The sequence below is a fragment of the Lissotriton helveticus genome, chromosome 2_1, assembly GCF_964261635.1.
Source record: "Lissotriton helveticus chromosome 2_1, aLisHel1.1, whole genome shotgun sequence".
NCBI lineage: Eukaryota > Metazoa > Chordata > Amphibia > Caudata > Salamandridae > Lissotriton > Lissotriton helveticus.
The window spans coordinates 461,320,412-461,344,150 of NC_136059.1; the positions used below are offsets into that span (position 1 = coordinate 461,320,412).

Consider the following 23,739-nt stretch of genomic DNA (forward strand, 5'->3'; position numbering starts at 1 on the left):
CAACATTCCATTGTTTTGTATGGCTTCCCATTCCGGCAAGTTTGGCACCGTATTCTGATTCCCTCGCCTTTCTTGTTCATCCCTATTTCCGGTTCCTCAAGTTTAGCAGGGTGTAGGCAGGGTCTACTTGTGTGTTTACTTTTTTGTACTTTCTAACATCATCCTCCATCTGAAAGTCAAAGGAATTCCATACCTAAATTCTGTTTTGTGGGATAACAGCTCAATCTACCTAGGAATTTGGTAAGGAATTACAAATTTTACTGATTGGATACTTTGGGCATTCACTCAAATGATATTCATGTGTTTATCTGTAACCTAAACCTAGATACCTACTGAGCCAGCCAACCTACTTGACATTCCAAATAAGCTCATGAGAGCCATCTCTCTCTCTCTCTTTCTCATTCACTCTCTCTTTTCCTCTGTTTCCCTTTCCCCCCTTCATTCTCGCGGACAACAGGGCTTGAGTCCAACCCATTTACAGAGAACAAGCTGAAGGACTGGGATTCTCGAAGACTGCACAAGTTTGGCAGGAAGCCATATGTACAAATGCTATTTAAGTATAAATGTGTCAACATTTTCAGGTACATCCACCCTCACAATTCTCTTTCTCTGACTTTCTTTTTTCTTTCAAAGCAGTTATTCACCGCTTATTGTCATGGATTTGCATGATCTGTGCTGTCCCACAAACCATATTTTGAATCAGTTCTGTACTAATATTTACAGACTTCATATAAAGAATACTTTCATTTTATTCAGTATCACGCAGTTTTATTGCTACTAAAGACACACGACTAGCATGAATGGTGTGGCACTGAAAGGGAGGAAAGACAGCACGTGGGCACTTAGCCAGCGACCAATAGCTTAAACATCCACACTGGGCCTAACTGATGAAAGTAAAGTAGGAATACCTTACTCATCATATAGGTTATATCCTCTCACGCATCTGTAAGTCATACACGTGTGTACTATTAATGACACTATTTAACATCCTCAAACACACAATTTGTGTCCAGAGGTGCCAAGCATATGTTATCTATATGTACAAAAAGAGAAATCTTGTGCCTGTTTTGCTAAATATGCCTGTGCACTCTCTTCACATTATACATGAAGAGCGTTAGGAAATTTGCAAAGGAATGCTGAAAAAGGGAATTTATATTTCCTTTAAACTTACATATTGTTACTAAAATGTCTATCCTTCCTACATGCCCTAGTGACAACTGGAGTAACTGGCGCACTTCCTCACATTTTCAGGAACACTTGCACGTGGATCTTTCTGGTATAACTTGCATCTGCTGAATGGAGAAGGAATCCAGTTCATAAACAGTTTTGATATTCAAATTCAAATGTATTTATTTATCATGCATAGGTAATTAAAACCATTACATGTGCATCAAAACACATAAAAAACGCCACATAACTTACAATCAAATTAAGCTGAGCTTGGATAATAATTGAAACAATATCATGTTAGTATCAATCAGAATGAGCTAAACCTAGGAATACCAGTCAGTATAGATCTTGGGAATACACAGGAACCAGCTTGAATAAAATCCCCTTGTACTTTACTTCCTGAAGGACATAAATCGTTATACCTGCTCAGGCAGTAAAGTGCTTATCATATTGTACAAACTTCATGCATTAATGCAGCTGCTGTGATGCCTCCTAGATGCAGCATCTGCTCTTTGATGCCAGTACTCAAGCTATAATTGAGTAATACATAGGATACCCATAAAAATTGTGGGCCTCATTTATGAAAAGTGACGCATCGCTGCGTGAAAACAGCGATGCGTCACTTTTCACTGCGCACTCCCTGCGACATGATTGATGCGTCATATTTATAATATGACGCATCATGTCGCAAGGAGTTACAGATACGTCAGTATTTCTGACGTATCTGTAAGCGCAAAAGTCACGCATTGCTGGGGTGTGTCACAAAAGTGACGCAACTCCAGCAATGCGTCCTTTCACATGGGGAAAGCCCCATGTGAAAGGGCTTGCGTCAGTCTTACACCTGCTGTGCGGCAGGCGCAAGATTTTGACGCAACAGCGTCCTAAAAGTGACGCAGTGAAATCTCATAGATTTCACTGCGTCACTATTACGAGGCTTTTTGCGCGGGAACGCCCCCTCTGCATACATTATTCCTGACGCAGGTAAAATGTAGCACAGGAGTTTACAAAGTGACGCATCTGCTTAGATGCGTCACTTTGTAAATAGAGCGCAACACGACGCATGTTTTACGCCGCTGATGCGTCACAAAAAGTGACGCATCAGAAGCGCAAAACTGACGCAAGGCTTCATAAATGAGGCCCTGTATTTCCTAATACCCTTTCCCAATCCGCTAAAGTGTTTATCATAATACTCCCTCCAAAATGCATCGTATACACTTAAACCATAGATGAGTACCGTCTTAGCCCAATGCTCATAAATTAGCACTTTGCCCAATGCTTACGAGTATTGAGTTCTTAAAATATTATGCCGAATACAGATTATGATGTTCATGGGGCAAGAACAAAAATTTGGCAAAAAAAAAAACCTTAAAAAACTTAGGGGCATATGTAGGTAATTTCCATTTTGCGATTCCCAAATAGCGATTTTTAAGGAATTGCTATTTGAGAATAGCAAAATGGAATGTAGGTATAAATTCGCAATTTTTTTGTGAATCTCTAACATTCCTTATTTGCAATTAGCAAATTGCGAATCGCAATTAAGGAATGAGAGTCCCATTCATTCCTATGGGCCAAAAGGCCATAGGAATGAATGGGGATACATTCGCAAATTGCGATTTTCTGTGTGAAAATCGCAATTTGAGAATAGCAATTCCAAGGGTGCCAGGGTGTCCAAAGGAAACCTGTTGCACCCCTGGAACGTGCCTGTAAGTACATGAGGCGCACATACATGCCCTAAGGGCATGTCTGTGCGCCACATGGCACTTTGAATTTTTTAAAAAAATGCATTTTTGAAGGAAATCGCAAAATACCATCTACTTGAAGTAGGTGGTATTTTGCGATTCCTTATGCAAAAATCGCAATTTTCAAAGCACCCCTATATAGCATTTAAGGAATCGTGCTATAAGCAAAATAAGGAATCGCAATTTTTGCGATTTCCTATTTTGCCAAGTGGCACCTGCATATCAAAAAGCTGTTTGCGATTCGCAAACGCAGAAATTAGCCAAATTTCAGCGTTTGCGAATCGCAAACGGCTACCTACATATGCCCCTTAATGTCCAATAACGGGAGCACGTTGTGGATGCTTAATATGCATTTAAAGGGAACTCACAGGCATGAAGAGAAATTACCTTATAAAACAGGTGACACTTCTGATTAACCCGGCATCCAAATGATGTCAGGCTCTCAAAAATGATAGATGATATGATCTTAATCTGTTCTGAAAACATCACCAGTAATTTTAGTAAGCCTATATTCAGTGTTGAGTTGCTGGGCTACACGCACTCAATAATTGCCTGCTTTCAGGCAAGAAGCCCCTCTCTTCCCTCTCTCCTCCTCCTGGTTCCTCAGTCTCCGGTCTCTCACTTCCGCCTCCGACATGCACGAATGCATACAGTTTTTAAATATTTGTGACAAGGGACTCCCTAACTTAAGAGTGAGTGGGTGGTCACAACATATGAATAAGACCTCACTATCCGCTCTCTTTACTCACCTCTGAGAATGTCCTTGAATTTAAAACAGGCAAACAAACTACGTTTATATGAAGCATACGAGTATGTTACGCACAAACCTATCCCTCACTTGTATTTATTAATTATGCCTTTATTTATTTACTCATTATGCAGTTTTTGGAGCTCAAATCAGAATCGCCAGGGTATCACCTTTGAATACTGTGCTAATAACATTTGTGTCAGATATATCTTTGCCTAGAGACATACCTGATTTGCACCTAGGAAAATCCTTTGTTAATTTAGCCCTTTGTGATATTATATGGAAAAGGTGCACCTGCAAAGTGCCTTTCGAAAATGAATTGGAACATTCTGATGTTACATAAAAATAACAGATTTATGAAATAGCCTATTCTACAGCACGAAAGCAAACCTTAGCCCATATTTACTAAATAATCATGCAATGCATTGCACCAAATAAAGCTGCTGTGCTGCGTTGTATGAACTGGAGACAGCAGAACAGCACCATATCTACTAAGATGTGGCACTGTTCTGCTCTCCGTTGTGTAGCGCAATTTTGGCTGACATGCGCCAATGTGGCCACTTTTGCGCCACAGTGTAAGGGTGTCTGCATTATGATAAGCATTGTTTTTGTACGGGAAGGGGGTCTCTTCCCATACACATACTGGGGCATATTATCAAGGGAGTTTATCTCCGCTTTTTTGGCTTTAAAAGCCAAGAAAGCGGAGATAAAATTATCTCCCTATTACCTAGCTGTCGCTAACACCAGTTAGCGACAGCTAGTAGGAGATAGCGACCATCTTGAGCCTCACTTTGCATGTCAGTGATATTTATCACTAATGACATGCAAAGTGGGCGTGCCAAGATGTTAGCAACTGGAAACAGTCGCTAACATCGCTATCTCCTATTACCAACTTTTGGAGATATTCGCGCTAAGCGCGAATATCTCCAAAAGCTAACACCTGCCCCTGAGCAGTTCTTAGCCATGTTATCCAATGGGAGGTGGGTAACATGGCTAAGAGCATTAGCTCGGTAATGCATGAATATCGCGGACTTTTCAGCGATATTCATGCATTGCGGCCGTTTTTTATCGCATTTGCGATAAACCTTGGTAACACCAAGGTTTATCTGCGGTAAAAATCGCCGCAGCTTAGCGGTAATATTTTCTCTCTAACCAATCAATAGCGATAATTATCGCTATTGCTTGGTAATATGCCCCACTATTCTTTAAGGCGTTTCTCACTTTGTTTGCGTGCTGTAGAATGCAGCACACACATAAAGAGGGAAAACAAGGACAAATGGACACACTTATCCTCAAGGGAGAGCACTTTTTGGGGCAAGTCCCTCGCTTAAATTTTTTTAGATAGGAATTTGTGTCAAAACCCATGGCTAGTCGCATGGGAACGCCAATGCACCAACCACAGAACGCCCCTTTGACGCAAAACATTGAAAGGCAGCGCATTGAATAGCTTGAAGTTACTCTTAGTCACCATCCAAGGGAAACTGCGATTTGCACTGGAATGCAAACACCACCACTACACTTTGCGGCCGGTTTGCATTAAAAAAGTAACAGAAACCCAACGCAACCTATCTGTAAATCTGGGCCCTCATTTGAGAACAAGGATTCATAGTTTTGCTCACAGTTTGAAGTCAAGCAAAAGCCTTTCCGGCTAGCGCTTAGAATAAAATGAACTTGCTATCAAGCTGTGGTGTTTCAGTTTGCTCCTCTGATGGTGGTCAGAACCAGATAAGTAGCGGCCTGATGAGTCATGCTGTAGCCCTGCAGTGCGGCATGGACAGTCGTTGTGCAAGGAATAATTCAACATGAAGAAAGGCTGTGCCAATTATTTTGCTTTTACCCTCTGCCAGTCGAAATGATGGCAATTCTCTTAAAATGACTGCAGCCATTGCCTCATTCCCAGAACAATAAAGCACGTAAAGGTGCTTATCAGCTTCAAACGTACACAGTCATACCAGCAGGACGCACAATGACTGCAGTCTGCAGCTGAAGCTTTGTGGGCGGGAGGCAGCAATTGCCGAGATGTTGTGAATGGTACATTCGCAATGATGAAAGTGAAAAGAGAAAGTGTGGAGCTCGGTTTCGCTCTGAGATCCTTACCTGCACCGCCCAGTGAAGAGCTGTTTTAAAGTCTTTGTCGACAAGAGTTGGGTCTGCCCCCTTCTGCAGTAATATTTGTGCATGGGCAGGGCGGTTATGGAACGCAGACCAGTGAAGCGACGTCATTCCCTAGAAATGTTAACAACAAAATCAGATTAACTCACTATAAGGAACAAGGCTTTCTGTTGGGTGAGTAGGTGAAATTAGTTAAAATGCTAATCTTTCTCTAGTTTACGACCGGGTGTCTAACAAGACAAAATACATCTTGGCTCTTATAACTTTCATCTTGCAAAGGGGTGTGATTGCTGCTGAGTTGTGCACTGAGTTTGTCTTGATGGTGCTCTCCTCGAGGAGGATTAATTAGGTGTTTCTCCACAACTTATCCAAAGGACAGTGAGGGGCTTTTAATTGATTGGCAGCTGCCAATCATTAGAACCTGACACAAATAAGGGTATTCTAAAGATCTGAAAGAAACAAAGGCACTGTCTGTGAAACTACAGCACACTACGCGTTATGCATTTTAAATCGAGTGCAGATAGTAATTCTGTCGTTTTGCTTTTTGGCAAATGAGTTTTGAAGGATTCAGTTCCTAACAGCTTTGGGGAAGGTCTTCCAAGTGGTTTAAGCCATGTAGTTGGAGGCTTCCATTAGGGATCTTAGACGTGTTAGAAGGTGAATTGCAGTGATGCGGTTTGCAATATGGCCACTTTTGGCATATTTTAATAAAAATAAAAACTGTTGGAAATAATTCAAATGCCCTTATGGAAAAAATGACACATATGAATATATTGAGGAGGACTAAAAGTAAGAGCAAAGTCAAAATCGGAACAAGAATATATTTCATATCAGAATGAAACTGCATGATCTTTTCAGCTTTTTAATGAGGGATAATGGACTACTGGCACAATGGCACTGAGAGAAACAAAGCAGAAGAGGAGGACAATAACAGCATTTTCACAATGTACATGATACACTGTATTGATGTTTATTATGCCACCACCCTAATGTGCTGGCAGCCTAGCACTGGCACTTCGAAAGCACTTACACCTGAACACCTACCTGTGCGACTCCTGCTGCATGTGTACATTAATCGGACTCTGGATTGGTAAACCTACGCTGGATCATGTATAGACGAGTACCTATGAATGGGCGTTGAGAAGCCTGCCCCACTCCAGGCCGTAAATATATCTATCACATTCAATATGGAAGCTGTGGCCACCATTGCTCCAGCACAACAGCTAAGCATGCACAGCACACGGAGACTACAGCAGGTTCCCATGTCCAGTCTATTCATATTCACAGACTACACCAGTGCTACGAAATGTGGGGATCTGCAAACACACAGCTGCAGATGCACTGGGGGGTCAAAACGTGGCACAACAATTAAATCTAAAGTATCACAAGACTGCGGGGCTTAAGGCAACACCAAAATACAACCACCACACAGCTGTAGATGCAGAGTTCACCAAACCTATCTATGCAGTTGGCCATGAAATGTAATACAAATTAATGAACATGCAAATGTGTTTACCTACATTTGGTATGTTTTTGAACGAACAATCGGGATTATTGTGGTTGTTCTAATACAAAAAGTGTATTTAATTATGTGCTGCTTTGAGAATACAGGACACGTCTGATATACTTTTATACCAGAAAACTACAGGACTTATAATAAATATAAATAATTCTAGGTATGTATAAATGTAATTCAGTCCCTGCTGGCACTTTAGATAGGATGCACATTCTGCTTCATCTTTACTAGCAATAAAACTTCTGTCGTTTTCTTCCTAAACTTAATCGATGACTGGCGCATCCCTGGGGATGCGCCAGTCATCTTGCGCCGCTGCTCCGCCACCCATGGTGCGCCGCATTTATAATGCAGCGCACCATGGGGCAAAATCGGCACAGATGCGTGACGCATCTGTGCCGTAAAGGTGGCGCATTGCTGGAGCTGCGTCGCAAGCGCGACGCAGCTCCAGCAAGGCTCGGGGGTGCCCCATCTCCACAATGCTGCGTCAAGACCTACGCCTGCTTCAAGCAGGCGCAGGGTTTTGACGCAGCATTGTCCTGAAAGTGACTGAGTGAAATCTCATAGATTTCACTCAGCCACTTTTAGGAGGCGTTCCTGCGCAGGAACGCCCTCCCCTGCGCCGGAACGCCTCCTTAAGGTGCAGGGCTTTACAACGTGACGCATCTCCTAGATGCGTCACGTTGTAAATAGGGCGCATTGTTTGCGCCGCCGTTGCGTCAAATAAAGTGACGCACCGGCGGCGCAAGGCCTTCATAAATCTGCCCCGAAATATTTATGAGTTTGCATTCCGGGCATAATGAAATACATAAAGTTAAAAACAAACACTAGAGAGGTAAAAGAAGTGATTTAATTTAAACTCACGTAATCCTATAAAGAGTCATTGCCGTGATTTAAAATATCGGAAATGAATATTTGCAAACCATGTCTGTTGCTGATGATATAAAATTAGAAATAATAGTTAAACACAAAGGGGCAGATTTACAAGCCCTTTACGCCACGTTTACGGCACCTTGCGTGACGCAACAGTGGCGTAAACGTGGCGCGTTCCCTGCAAGGCATTTACAACGTGACGCATCTAGGGAGATGCGGCACGTTATAAAGCCCAGCGCCACAATGGGGACTTTCCCACGCAGGGTGGGCGTTCCGGCGCCTGTGCGCCTCTCCAAAAGTGCCTGCGTGAAATCTACAAGATTTCACGCAGGCACTTCTGCGACGCTGCTATGTCAATTCCTTATGCCTGCTTGAAGCAGGCGTAAGGACTGACGCAGTATGTTAAGTATTGGGTGGACCTGAGCATTGCTGGAGTTGCGTCGCGCTTGCGACGCGACTCCAGCGATGCGCCGCCCTTAAGTCGCGAGATGCATCACGCATCTGCCTACCCTCGCGCCACAGCGCGCCGCATTGTAATGCATAAGGGTAGTTTTGCGTGAGGCATTTGTTCTGGCGCATCTCTGCTGATATGCAGAGATGCGCCAGAACTCGTAAATATGCCCCAAAAGGTGAAGGGAGAAATGTTTACAGATAGTCTTAAACAACTGGGAATAGCTCGGGGTAGCGTTACAGGCCAGGGTGGGACTGAGACAGAAAACAGATTCGGGCACCAAAATAAAAGTAGCCCGCATTAGCAAATCAGATCGCTAAAATGAGTGGTCCTTAATTGCAAATTGGGAGATTTTTTGAACTTGTAAGGACACGCTATAAAAGTGTTTTGCAAGGATTATTATCAGGCAAATGAACAGTAAAGCCCGGCCCAGCAGACCATAATACGGGCCAACTAACAGCCCAAAAACTGGCCTACATACTGACCTATCATACCAGCCCATCGGCACTGTCTGATTGCTATGTAGGCCACTCTGACCCTGTTCCGAGCCTACGGGCCCGATTCACAGAACTAACTTAAGACAAAATCCTAAACTTACTACCATTTTGGTATTCACAGAAGGCACTTACTCATTTTGGTATTCACAGAAGGCACTTACTCATTTTGGTATTCACAGAAGGCACTTACTCATTTCGGTATTCACAGAAGTTAGGAGTCCTAACTTTAGGACTCCTAAATGCCTTCTGTGAATACAGAAAGTCCTAAAATTAGGATTTTTCTCAATTTAGTAGTAGTAAAGTTAGGACTCCTAACTTTAGGACTCCTAAATGCCTTCTGTGAATACCGAAAGTCTTAAAATTAGGATTTTTCTCAGTTTAGTAGTAGTAAATGAAGAAAAATCCTAATTTTAAGACTTTTGGTATTCACAGAAGGCATTTAGGTGTCCGAAAGTTAGGAGTCCTAACTTTACTACTACTAAATTGAGAAAAATCCTAATTTTAAGACTTTCGGTATTCACAGAAGGCATTTAGGAGTCCTAATGTTAGGAGTCCTAACTTTACTACTACTAAATTGAGAAAAATCCTCATTTTAAGAATTTCGGTATTCACAAAATGCATTTAGGAGTTCTAAAGTTAGGACTCCTATCTTCTGTGAATACCGAAATGAGTACGTGCCTTCTGTGAATACCAAAATGAGTAAGTGTCTTCTGTCAATACCAAAATGGTAGTAAGTTTAGGATTTTGTCTTAAGTTAGTTCTGTGAATCGAGCCCATCGTTTTTGGAACAGTGTGTCACACTAAAGAGAGGCTTGCCAGTACTGTCCATGCTCCTCACAGGAACAGTGCATCCTAAACTTTAAGGTGACCCTTCCTTCAGAAAGGAACACTGGCACATTTAATAATGTGTATTCTTCTCAGTGGGTATTCGACTCATCGTAATTCACTGCAGATTAATTTCCTTCTATAATCATATCAGGGCCACTGGAATTATGCGATGCCACGGCATTTTTGCACAATTATGGATTTGCTGTTTTTGACACATAATTCATCATCTGCTGCATAATCTGTAGATTTTCATAAACAAATCTTTGTTTCTAGTTCAAATGGATCAAAAGTTTTGCTGCCCAGTGGATGGAAGGCCCTACCAAAGGTTGACTGGCCATCTTTCTGTTGCCTATTGCTGTAGTTGGATGTTAAATTAGTACTAAAGAGGTGAAACCTTTGCCCAGACAGTGCTAATATGTAAAAAGACATGGACAGAATTATGCATTAAGAGTACCAAAAAATATGCTGCATTATGACGCATAATTTGCTTTTTCTTGCTGCATACTTTAGGAAACCCTGCCCCATGATTTGGTCCTTCCCTGCTGCATAATTCTATTGGCCCTGGTCATAGCCATTCAAAACCATGTTGTTTTCATTCTCATGGTGGTTACATTTATTTCCGTGCATGGCATATTTGTGACGATGCATGTCATATTAATTTCATTGCACGTCATATTAAGTTAATTGTCTGTAATATTCTTTTCTGTGGCTGCCACATTTATTTTAGTAATTGGCCATACTAATTACAATGATTTTTATATCTGTTTCTATATCTGTTTCTATGTTTACTATCGTTTGAGGCAAATTATATTACACTAACACGTCATATTTATTTCATTGTGGGAGATACTTCCTTCAAAGCATGCCCTACTATTTTCATTTAGGGTCACATTCATTTCAAGGGGTGTCATATATTTTTCATTTCATTGCAATTTATGTGCTATTTATTACAATGAAAAAGTGTAATATTTATGTATACCTGTGGTGTGAGAAGGTAAGGTAGGAAGCCCAAGCACCCCTCATGTAGATAACAGAATGACTACTCCTGGTGCTTTCATAATTCAGATTGCTCCATAATTCCCATTTTTTACAGGCAGCATGTGAGATCTTGTACAGTAATGAAGAATATATATTAATTCTTGTTATGCCTTGTTTACTCAAATTGTCATATCGCTTGCTTCATCGTATCTTGAGCACTATCCAAAGCAGATATAGAGTACATTTTCATAGTGATAGTGACCATTTATTATACTTGCTTGGCTTTCATATTTGCACAAACATACTTGGGTTGTGAAGAATGCAGTTGGATGATAACTCTGCTCTTGCTTGCTAAAATATTGTTAAAAGTCATATACTAAATAAAAATGAGCATTTCTGCATGAGATGACCAAGTAACACACTTGTATAATGCCACGAATTACAAAGCACAAATTGGTCACTTACTTCATTGTCCTGGTGGTTAATTTCACTCAGTGTCGACTGCTGCAGCAGAACTCCTAGAAGCCTGTTGGAGCAAACATTAGTGAGTCATCATTCAAACACCATCCTACTATGAATGCAAACCCTGTCTTAAACAGTTACTGTTGTTCTCTATTTAATTTTCAATATAATAGACAAGACAGCTGTAGAGCATAATTGCTGTACCTCAGTGTAAAGTGACATTTTAGTATTGTGATCAGGTTCTTGGTCACAGCACTGCATTACAATTTCTGTACTGAATGAAAGGAGATCAGGATCCAAATCTCTCTCTTGCACTCTCTTTCAGTCTTCAGTAGACTTTGTGTCAGTTACAGGCCTGCATTAATTAAAGGTAGATGGCTTGGTGCTCCCCCAAGTCATCAAACGCGCAGATGTTGCAGGCCCGCGGGGAGCCCCAGGACCCCCACAGACCTAGCAGGTTCCCTGCATGCTGCAGGAGCCGGCATTGCTCCCATCCCAAGGGAGAAGCTATTTATGCTGCTCTCTCCGGTCAGGAGCAATCTGTTGAACTGTTTCTCTGGCCGCATCAGTGCGGGCAGGGAAAAAGAGCTGAAGTCTGTTCCCAGCTGGCGGGTGCATTTTTAAAGCTCCAGCCCACTGGAAGCAGACTTTGGGGCAGATTTACAAGTCCCTTGCGCCTCATTTGCGCCACTGTTGCATCACTTCTGTGACGCTACGTTTGAGAAAAAGGGTCGAGGTAGTATCAATATTTATAAATTTCAACATATAATACACCACAGCGATATTTCTTGCTTGTCAAGAGCATAGGTTTATTCTAATGAGTGACACATTCGTTAGATTCTTTTCAATTCAAAACAAAAATGTTGTTTCATGTATTCACTCAAATATATTTCATTTGTGTATCCATACATTAAATGCTTTTCGGAACGCAATTATCTCAATTATAGTGGACTAAAAAAACGTCATTCGTTCAGTGATCGGCTGCTGATCGTTGGTTAAGGTGTTTAAAAGAATGCAGGCTTACGTGTGGTTATACCCCCCGTACGATTAGTGAAAGGCCGGGCCCTTATGGAGCTTGATCCCACAAATTGTGACAAGAGATAGTGAATCTGTCTCGTGGAGTGAAGGATGGAAAGCAGGATTAGTCCGCGATTCAAAAATATATGTGGCCTTGCGGGGTGAAGGATAGTTGGCTACGTTGGTGCACGAGTCAGAAAAATATTAAAGAAAAACCTAGTTCCGCGTTTAAGATGCTATGAAAGACATGCAAGAGATCAGAAAAAAGATCCAAGACATCAGGAGAAGGGGCAAAAAAGCAGGTTTCCTTACAGATAAGGAATATGAATATCTCAAAGTCAACCATCCTAGAACCCCAACAATCTACACCTTACCCAAGGTGCGCCTCATCATATTGTATCATCATATCATATTGCCAATGCTTGTGTTACTGGGGGCCGGTTTTGCAGTGTTGCTGCAAAATCGGTCCCCAGTAACAAAAGCATTAGTGCTTCACACTTGCTCTGTACTACTTCACAGCTAATATCATCTCTCCTCTGAGATTGACAGCCATGTCATTCATTGTATTGATTACTATCACACCAGTGACACATGTAGCTACCAAATGGACCCATGTCATGTGCAACACCATAAGTCAGAGCTGACGTTTAAGCCAACAGCACTTTGCACACTGGTAATTCTAAAACCAATGCAGAATTCTAGGATGAAAAATTGTTATTGCCTAACAAGCCTGCATTCACAGCACATATCATGGGACCACTTGACTGCTCTGGTGAACGAGAAAGGGAACAAAAGCACTGAGGCATAAAATGCTTAACTATCTCATGAATATATTTCTAATGTTAACAGTAGATGTTGCAGTGGTCTAAAAGGACTGTTGGACTTGGCCATTTCCGCAGAGCCATCCCCAAACCTTTTGTCTTCATCCTCCTGTTTTCTGAACCCATTTCTGTTACCTTTTATGACTCTGTGCACTTTACCACGCTGACCATTGCTAAAGTGATTGTGCTCTCTACTTTAAACATGTTAAAATTGGCTTACACCCAATTGGCACATTTCATTTACTTGTTAGTCCCTAGTAAAATGGGACGGCATGTACCCAGGGCATGGTAATTAAATGCTGCTAGTGGGCCTGCAACACTGACTGTATCACCCACTCAAGTTGCCTTTCAAATATGTATCAGGCCTGCCATTGCAGCCTGTGTATACACTTTTAAACAGCCACATCGTCCTGGCAAAGTAAACCATATGACAGGCTTAAACCTTCCTTTATAATACTGTTACAAAGCAATCATTGTGCCCTGGGCACCCCCCCATTTGTTTTTGCTGACAGGTACTGGTGGTAACTGACTCTGACTGCCCCTGGGCTCTACCTAACCAGGCCCAGGACCAGTGTGATGCTGAAAAGATACTTAGAATACAGTGAAAACACCCACATACACAAGGGTACACTATGGGTTAAAGTACTCCTATGATTGGCATGACCTCCCCTATAAGGTCCTAGTACATAACAGGGCAGGGGGGTAAACCTACCTTTAAAACCCTAGAATATCATAGGGATGGCAGTTTAAATGCTAGCAGTTTTTCTGCACTTGCATGTGTGAATAGGCCACGTTACATTGCATGCTTTTCTTCGCCTGCCGTTACAACATGGTCATTACAATGACTGCATTGGTATATCGTATGCCATTACAACGCAAGTCAGAACAACGACTTGCTGTACGGGGGGCACTAGATTTTGGAATAGTATAATTTACTATTCCATCTCCAGTCTGTGCAACAGTAGGGAAGGTGTTGGATTTTAAATCCAACACCTTTAGACCCCTACAGTCAAGTCGCTGTTCCGACTTGCGTTGTAATGGCATGCGATGTAACAATGCGGTCATCGTTATGACCGTGTGTAATTGCTATGCGTTGTATCGCATGTGTGGTAAACAATGTTTACCACATGTGTGCACTGCTGGAGCCTGATGTCAGTTTAAATCAGGCCTGTGTTACAGGACTCCATTTGAAATGCAAATTGTGCCATAACTCGACTTTGGTATTTGAGGCACTTTAAAATTAATAAACTCCAATTTATGGGCATATTAGGTACCCCCAGTTTCTTCCCTATGTGTCCCTATGGTGAAGGGTCAGGTATTTATAAGGAAGGCCCTTATAAAATAGGTTTTTATATGCCCTGGGGTTTAGTGAAATTGCACATTTCACTCCACACATTGCAGTGAAGTGCTTCCCAAAATCGACTTTTGTTGTGCTAGAAGCACTGTGGAAGGAGGATCTGCAATATTTTTACATAGCCAGAACCCCTAAAACCTCTCTGTAGGTGTTCCAGGGGTAGTGGGTTCTGTAGATACAGGGAGGGTCCTTACAAACAATGTTTTATAAGGCCTGTTGCTGGAGAAATTGCCCAGTTTATTTTCCCCAGTGCAGATCCCCAGCCACATAGATTAACATGGCAAGAAGTTATTAAATAATAACTAACGTCAAGGAGGTGAGAAAAACCCATTCAAAGACTTACTAGAATGGTATTGCTAAATCCAACAAAATGGTATTGTTGAATTGATACTAAAATGTACAGACAAGAAGTTATAACACTTTTGTCGTCTGTAAGCCAAGATTCAACCCTCTAGTGCTCCGATCTATTGACCAGAGTTAAGTGGATTAGTCAGGCTGCTTTCATAAGGTGATTAGTAGTCCAGGAGGTCAGGGAGCCATACTGGGTTCTGCTACAGAGGAAAGTTATGGTAGGAGGAGGGGTCATAAACCATCTTCTTTAAAGGGCAAAGGGAACAGACAGTGTAAGTCTTGGGGAGAGTTTGTGGCCTAATGCCTATGGTGGTCGACCTCGGAGCTGGGGAACCGGGTTCAAGTCTCTGCAGGGATGCTCAACATTCTGTGATTCTGGGCAAATCACTTAATCACCCCATGCCTAAAAAAAATGAATGTGTCTGTCTGAAATGTAACTGGTGCTCTGATACCTTCGGGTCTATTTTGTGCTATATAAAACTACACACACAAAAAAAAGTCTGGTCCAGTTACAGCCCTACCCTCTGAACCCAGCCAGATGACAGGCTTAAAGCAGGAATTTCCAGATGCAAAGGGGAGAGAGCATATGTAGATAAGCCAGCCTGTAGGCAGCTTTAGTTACCTCTTCTCTCTCTGCTGGAAAATCAGCCACGATGAATTTGTAGAAATGGTGCACTCTGGGAGAATATAGAGCCACACGTTGGAGGATGTGGTTATACCCTGGGATGTTGCCCTGCACATTCTAGGACATGAGTGCCCCCCTGTTTGACCCAGAGAACTTGGAATAAGTATCTAAGAGAGGCAGAGACTCTTAGATCTGCTGCTTGAACCCTAACCCCTTCCATGCTGATGACGAGCTCAGCTCGTCATCAGCGTAACCTGCCGTACGCGGATGACAAGCTGAGCTCGTCATGTAACGCGGTAATTTAAAAATTGCCGCACACAGCGGGAAAAGCCGCCGCAGCGATGTGGTTAAAGAAAAAGAAAGGTCCAAGCTTGAAATTTCAATTGCACCAACCAGGCCCTGCACTCTGACTGACCAACCTGGAAATACAGCTCAGTGGATCAAACCTGCTTCAAAAGGATTAAAGAGTGGACTTCCTGCTAGCTATAGGTTAATTGAGCTCATCTGGACCATCTCCACCCGGACCCTAGTCCTGGAGTACTACCAGTGGTTTTGTAAGGATTTTGTCCGAGTGGATTGTAGGAACTGAAGTCCCATACTTTCAAGGACAATCGAAGAGCTTCAGACCCTTAGAGTAAGTTTTGGACAGTTTGGGGCCCTCTGACGAACCTTAAGAAAAAGTTCCAGAAGTTTAGAGAACTTTAGAGCAACTTTGAAAAAAGCTCCATAAGTAAACCGACTCAACCTGACTAGCAAAGCCGGCGACCCTCAACCGCGAGCCGTACTGATGAAGCAAAGCTTCGCATTTGCGACTTGCTTTTGTCATGAACCTCGTTCATGTGTAACAATGTAATAATTTGTACGTCTTACTAACGTTTATTTTATGTTTGAACGAGGTCCATGAAGCTTGCATATGTGTGTTTCTAATACCATTAATTCGAGTCGGTAAAAATGGCCGCTGCTTTGTAATAAGTGTCTGCGCATGCGTCAGTCACACTCACGTGTCCTGATGTGTTCGCGGGTTTGGAGGGAAATAGTTGCGCATGCGTAATGCATAGCTTTGCCAGTAACGTGGTACTGCTCGTGCCACTGCTCTCGTACTCGTATATATGTAGCTAACATTTAGACTGCATAAGTATATTTCTTAGTGATAAGTTGAAAGTACAAACCCTGTGATGTGTTTTCATAATGTTATTTCTATGTATTAATTTGTTCTCGCTTACTTTTCATGTACCGCGGGGAATGGGGGTCTGACTGAGCCGAAAGCCATCTTGGAGGGTACTTGTGCGCAGACTCGACCGAAATATCTTGGCATTGAATTGCTGCCAAAGAAGGTTGATACCAGAAGCTACCCTGGGAAAGCAGCACCTTCGCCCCGCAGCATCGCGATATTGTTCTATTATGTTGCAAAAATGTATTCTTTGCCTGTATTCTGCGCAGTTTCTCATGGGAACCCCAATCTTGCTAGGCGGTACCCAGAGATGTAAATTAGGCATCCAAATAGTGTGTTATGATTGGTGTGTTACCCAAATCCTATCTTAGGACCAATCCAAATTGAGGGATTCTGACACTTTGCAACATTGGGGGGTGGTACACCGTCCCCAAACTGTATATCTACCCTGGGTTCACCTAGGGAATTGTCCGACTTGTCTGGTTTAGCTGACCTGTCACTGACCCATCGTACTCAATAGGTGACTGAAGATACAGAGCGCTGCGGAGCACTCTGTCCGAAATTGACCATAGACTAAGGTTCTACTGAACCTTAAAGTGCTGGCGAAGCACTTTGCTGGGAGTTCGCTGACCCAATCGGGGTCTTGATCGATTAGCTGCAGAGAGGGTGGAGCGCAGGCGTTGCTTCCAAACTGCGGGTGCGGTCCTGTCCTGAGCGGTCCTGTCCTGAGGGTTTGCTGTCCTGTCCTGAGGGGTTCCTGTCCTGAGGTCCTGTCCTGATTCCTAATTTGAGGGTATCCTGTCCTGTCCAGGGTGTCCATTCTGCACCTGCTGTCCTTTGAGGGGTATCCTTCCTTGAGGGTTTCCTGTCCTTAACTGACCCGTGGCCAGGGTTTGGTTTCCACACCAGTCTAGGTAAATATTGCTCTAAACTCTTTAAACTTGCACCTTTCTATTTTTCTGACTTTTGCTTCAATAAAGACACACCTTTGCATATGTTGAACTTTCCATGCTTTCCGCAAATCATTGAAAACGTAAAGTCATTTGCATAATTTCATAAATATTCCCATGTTACCCTACCTGTTAGAAATTATATTTTGCATTGCGGTTTGTCATTTCCTGATATGGTCTAGAACGGCCTTGCTTAATTTGTCTAAAGAACTATTGCCCTAAATGCATAGCGTTTCCCTTTGCATCTCATATTAGCATTTAAATGATTACCCTGACTTTGTTCCTCTATAGTTATGTACTTTTCGTTATCTTGGTTAATGATTGCCTTATTCTTGTAAATCTTATGTTAGAAGAAAACGAACTTTAGATAAACATTTTAAAACTTCCAGTTGTCCGTGGTCATTTTACAACAGTATTTGAATGTCATTTTGAGTTTGTATTTGCTGCCTTTCCTTTACAGCTAGCTCCCTGATCCGTTGTGGTCATAGGTACCCGTGTCGGTGGATGGTAAGTCGGGTACGCTGAGGAATAACAGTAGGGAAATTCACACAAATTGGTAGCAGCCTGTGAAGTCACCCGGTCAATGTATATTGTGAATTGAAAGTATATGGGCCCGAAGCCGGAAAACGGCGAAATTATTGGCTGGGTGACCTCGCGCGCTCTATCAGTACTACCGTCCAGGTTCATCCTGCTAAAATGCTCCAGAGGTCCAAATTCCAGAGTTTGACCAGGAGCAAGCTGAAACCCAAGCCAGCGGACCCTGACTGAAGCCGGCCTGGTGAAAAACAGCGAGGGACACCTGAAGAAAAAGCTCTGCAAATGTTCCTAATTCCTAATGTAAGAGAGGTGACCGGGACCAACCGCAAGAGCCAAGCCGCCCACCTTCAACTGTGAGCTCGCCTGGATCCATGGTTTGTCCCGCTGGAAAGCCTTGGAGGTCTGACTTCCACAAGTTTGACTGGGAGCTCTTAGCAAGGCAAGCCGGCGAACCCTCACCTACTCAGACTGGCTGAAAGTTTTGAGGGACCCGGGGAAGAAAAGCTCCAGAGGAGTCCAAAGGTAAAAACTTTGACTGAGATTTACCACGAGGGGTAGCCGTCATGCAGGACTACATCATGGTCCATGCAGGACTACATCATGGTTGGCCTGAAACTTTGACTTACTACCGGTCAAGTGCAACCAGATGTCCCCAAAGGCGCTATAGGTTTCTATGTTCTATATAGTGGTAAATCTTTAAAAACTCATATCTCCAGTTCACTACATTTCGATTTTTTTTTGTTTGGGTGTCGTTTTAAAGATACAAATATTTCCTATTTTTATAAATTGGTTTTGGATTTTAATTAGGGTTTGTGTCTAAATTATTTACTGAGTTTGTGTTTTTTTTTAAATGCTTTAAATCCCTGTCTTTGAGGTTAGGCCTGCCTGCTAGCAGCCACGCTACCAAGGTATGAGCATGGGAATAATTTTCTAAGATCTATACTGTGCCCTATATTGTGTTAGTGGTCTTATTGCCAGTGGTTGACACATATTTACCACTACTAAATACCCACTTTCCAACAAATACATATGTCACCCCATGGAAGGCCCTAAACAGCCCATAGGACAGGGTGCAGTATATTTGAAAGGTTGGCTATGTACTTTTAACTTCTACATGTCCTGGTAGTAAAGAACTCCTAAATTAGTTTTTCACTATTGCAAGGCATACCTCTCCCATAGTATAGTATTGGGTTACCTTATTACATTTAATAAGATCTAACTTTCAATTGGGAGCAAATAAGATCTAACTTTCAATTGGGAGCAGATGGGAATGCTGAGTTTGGTGTTTAAAAGTCACAATTCTGAAAATGCAATTTTTAGAATGTTGACGGTTTCTTGTCCCAACCATTTGGTACCTGCTGCCTGTAGACTGGGTCACATGACTAGGTGTAGCTTGCAGTTGGTTTTTCTGTATTGTTCCCAGACAGTGAGATACAAGGCAGAATCCGTGTTGGTAAGATAGGTTACTTCTGACTTGATGAGGGGTAGGAGATGTCACCTACCACACTTGCACATGTTATGTTATGTTAATTTCGATTTATATAGCGCCAAATCACCGACAGGTCTCTTAGCGCTTGCTTTGGGAACCCGTCCTGGCTTTCCCTGCGAGATAACCCCTACTGGGCATCCCCAAGGTGAAGATCAGGCATCCCATCGCAGTGGGGCCGTAGTGGAGATTAAGCAAGCTATTGCCCAGAGTTGCAGAGTGTGAACCCATGATTCGAGTAAAGCGATACAAAAGGGGATGATGGACGGAGCGTTTGAACAAATCAAACACTCACCCCCAGTCAACTGATCTGGGTTTAATCCATCACCATTCTTTAGTTCACTCAGCCACCCCAGTTCAGACATGGCTATATGCAAATCAGTCTGACCCTGTGCCTCGTGGGAACAGTCCAGCCAGAACTGCCAAGCCATGTCTTCCCCGGACCGAAAACAAGCATCCTGGGACCGGTTTCGGATTCATAATCCTCATCAGCCAGGCTATCTTGAATCCAGTGGCCAAGTGAACAAGGGACTCACGTCTGAGCATACCCTGCCACACTTAGGGCGTACAAAGCGATACAAAAGGGGATGATGGACGGAGCGTTTGAACAAATCAAACACTCACCCCCAGTCAAATGATCTGGGTTTAATCCATCACCATGTATCGCATGATTCAAGTAGGCACAGAGGCGAGAATTAGCGAGTCCATGGACATTTTGAGCTCTAGACCCTGCCGCGTCGGGAATTGAACCCTGGTCCCGGGTCTGACCTCTGCATCAGGGTCTGCCTCCTCTAACCAGTGAGCCACACTTCTCCAATGCTCTGCGTAGCAAACTCATGAATGGCTTGACACTATGTTTTTTGGTATGCAGACAAAATATCGATATTTAAATATCGATATACAATTATATTGAAGTTTAAATATCGAAGGGACATAATATAGAAGGTAAGTAATATCGATAGATTTAATATCGATATTAGTAATATCGAAGTTTAAAATATCGATGTCAGTAATATCGATGTTAATAATTTTGATGTTACTAATATCGATTTTTAAATTATTTTTGTGTATATTATTATGTATTTATTATGTTTTTAATTTATTTTTATGTAATTTAATATAAAATTTGTATTTTAGTACTGTAGCGGGTTGTGGGCTTATAGGGGAATAGGGTGGGAAGTACTTTAATTATGTTAAATTAATTATTAATTAGTAGGAATTATAAATTAATTTTAATTAATTGGTAATTAATTTTAATTAATTGGTAATTAATTTTAATTAATTTATTAATTGATAAATATGTTCTGTAGCGGGTTGTGGGTTTATAGGGGGATAGGGTGGGAAGTAATTTAATTATGTTAAATTATTTATTAATTAGTAAGAATTATAAATTAATTTTAATTAATTGATAATTATTTTTAATTAATTGGTAATTAATTTTAATTAATTGATTAATTGATAATTATGTTCTGTAGCGGGTTGTGGGTTTATAGGGGAATAGGGTGGGAAGTAATTTAAATGTAATTAAGTAATAATGTTCTTTAATTAATTGTTTTGTTAATTATATAATTGTTAATTAATTATTAATTGGTAATTAAATATTATTATATGGTATTTTTTATTAATTTGTTTGGTTAAAAATATTCTGCTAATCATGTTTTTAATAATTATGTATTGGTATTTGTAAATGGTTTATATTTATTTAATAGTTAATATTTTTATTATTAAAAAAAATACATTTATTTTTACCCCTACGCTCTCCAACACTTTCCCTACTGTTGCACTCTCTGGAGTTGGAATAGTAATTGTTACCCCTACGCTATCCAACACTTTCCCTATTGTTGCACTCTCTGGAGTTGGAATAGTAATTGTTACCCCCACGCTATCCAACACTTTCCCTACTGGTGCACTCTCCAGAGTGGGAATAGTAAGTTTTTACCTCTACGCTATCCAACACTTTCACTACTGTTGCACTCTCTGGAGTGGGAATAGTAATTTTTACCCCTACGCTATCCAACACTTTCACTACTGTTGCACTCTCTGGAGTGGGAATAGTAATTTTTACCCCTACGCTATCCAACACTTTCCCTACTGTTGCACTCTCTGGAGTGGGAATAGTAATTTTTACCCCTACGCTATCCAACACTTTCCCTACTGTTGCACTCTCCAGAGAGGGAATAGTAATTTTTACCTCTACGCTATCCAACACTTTCCCTACTGTTGCACTCTCTGGAGTGGGAATAGTAATTTCTACCCCTACGCTATCCAATACTTTCCCTACTGTTGCACTCTCTGGAGTTGGAATAGTAATTGTTACCCCTACGCTATCCAACACTTTCCTTACTGTTGCACTCTCTGGAGTGGGAATAGTAATTTTTACCCCCACGCTATCCAACACTTTCCCTACTGTTGCACTCTCTGGAGTGCGAATAGTAATTTTTACCTCTAAGCTATCGAACACTTTCTCTACTGTTGCTCTCTCTGGAGTGGGAATAGTAATTATTACCCCTACGCTATCCAACACTTTCCCTACTGTTGCACTCTCTGGAGTGGGAATAGTAATTTTTACCCCTACTCTATCCAAAACTTTCCCTACTGTTGCACTCTCTGGAGTGGGAATAGTAATTTTTACCCCTACGCTATCCAACACTTTCTCTACTGTTGCACTCCCAGAGTGGGAATAGTAATTTTTACCTCTGCGCTATCCAACACTTTCCCTACTGTTGCACTCTCTGGAGTGGGAATAGTAATTTTTACCCCTACGCTATCCAACACTTTCCCTACTGTTGCACTCTCTGGAGTGGGAATAGTAATTTCTACCCCTACGCTATCCAACACTTTCCCTACTGTTGCACTCTCTGGAGTTGGAATAGTAATTGTTACCCCTACGCTATCCAACACTTTCCTTACTGTTGCACTCTCTGGAGTGGGAATAGTAATTTTTACCCCTACGCTATCCAACACTTTCCCTACTGTTGCACTCTCTGGAGTGCGAATAGTAATTTTTACCCCTACGCTATCCAACACTTTCCCTACTGTTGCACTCTCTGGAGTGGGAATAGTAATTGTTACCCCTACGCTATCCAACACTTTCTCTACTGTTGCACTCTCTGGAGTGGGAATAGTAATTTTTACCCCTACTCTATCCAACACTTTCCCTACTGTTGCACTCTCTGGAGTGGGAATAGTAATTTTTACCCGTACGCTATCCAAAATGTATTTAATGTTTTTTAATTAGTTTTACATTGTAATTAATTGGTATTTATATTATTATTTTATGTATATAAATTTATTTGTAATTTATTATATTTTCATTTATTTATAAGTTATTAAAATAATTATTTTAGAGTTATTATTAATGAAGTATATACTAAGCATTATATTATATTATTATTAGTTTTTATTACATTGTTTATAATTTTAAATATTATAATATATTTTTAACTATGTTTATTACATTTATTATTTTGTTAATATTACATTGTTTTTTTGTTAAAATAAAGCGATATTTTAAAAAAAACGATATTTTTTAAATCAATATATTTTTTTCGATATTTTTGTACTTACCTTGTTAGAGATAGGATCTCGATAATATTATCATCGATATTTTTGTTGCAATATTTTGGTAGGTAGATATTTTTGTAGTCGATATTTTGTCATAGATTCATATTTTTTGTGACAGCAGAGAAGCTGGGGACAGGGCAGCATGGAAGAAAATTCAAAGCACATCAGTACACCTCTGGACATGAAGAAGACTCAGAAGGACTGCTTTGCTGCTCTGCAAGAAGGACTACTACTTTGTTACCTAGTGGCCTGAGTAAAAGAACTGGACCTGCATCTTGATCCCAGGACCAGCATAGAGACTCCAATGGCTAGTTGCTGGCCTACTGAGCACAGCCTCAGGGACAGAAAAGGCTCCAACCAACTTGAAGCCCACACCTGAACGCTCCTTTCTATGAGTGGTGCCACCCTAGTCCTGGACCCTTGGAGGTGGGTCTGAAGGTACTTTGCCATCCCAGCTGTGGCACTGTGAGCCGAATTTGTGCATAACTTCTT

The 23,739-nt window shown here is 41.5% G+C and overlaps 1 protein-coding gene across 1 annotated transcript in view; it reads right to left on the reverse strand.

Moving 5' to 3' along the window:
* The window catches only part of ANKRD55 (ankyrin repeat domain 55), a 747,192-nt gene that overhangs the window by 528,667 nt on the left and 194,786 nt on the right, over window positions 1-23,739 (reverse strand). The window contains exons 5-6 of the mRNA XM_078677760.1: window positions 11,375-11,435; window positions 5,755-5,883 (exon numbers count right to left, since the gene is read on the reverse strand). Of these exons, the coding sequence (XP_078533886.1) occupies window positions 5,755-5,883; window positions 11,375-11,435 (190 nt within the window). The remainder of the gene's footprint in view (window positions 1-5,754; window positions 5,884-11,374; window positions 11,436-23,739) is intronic.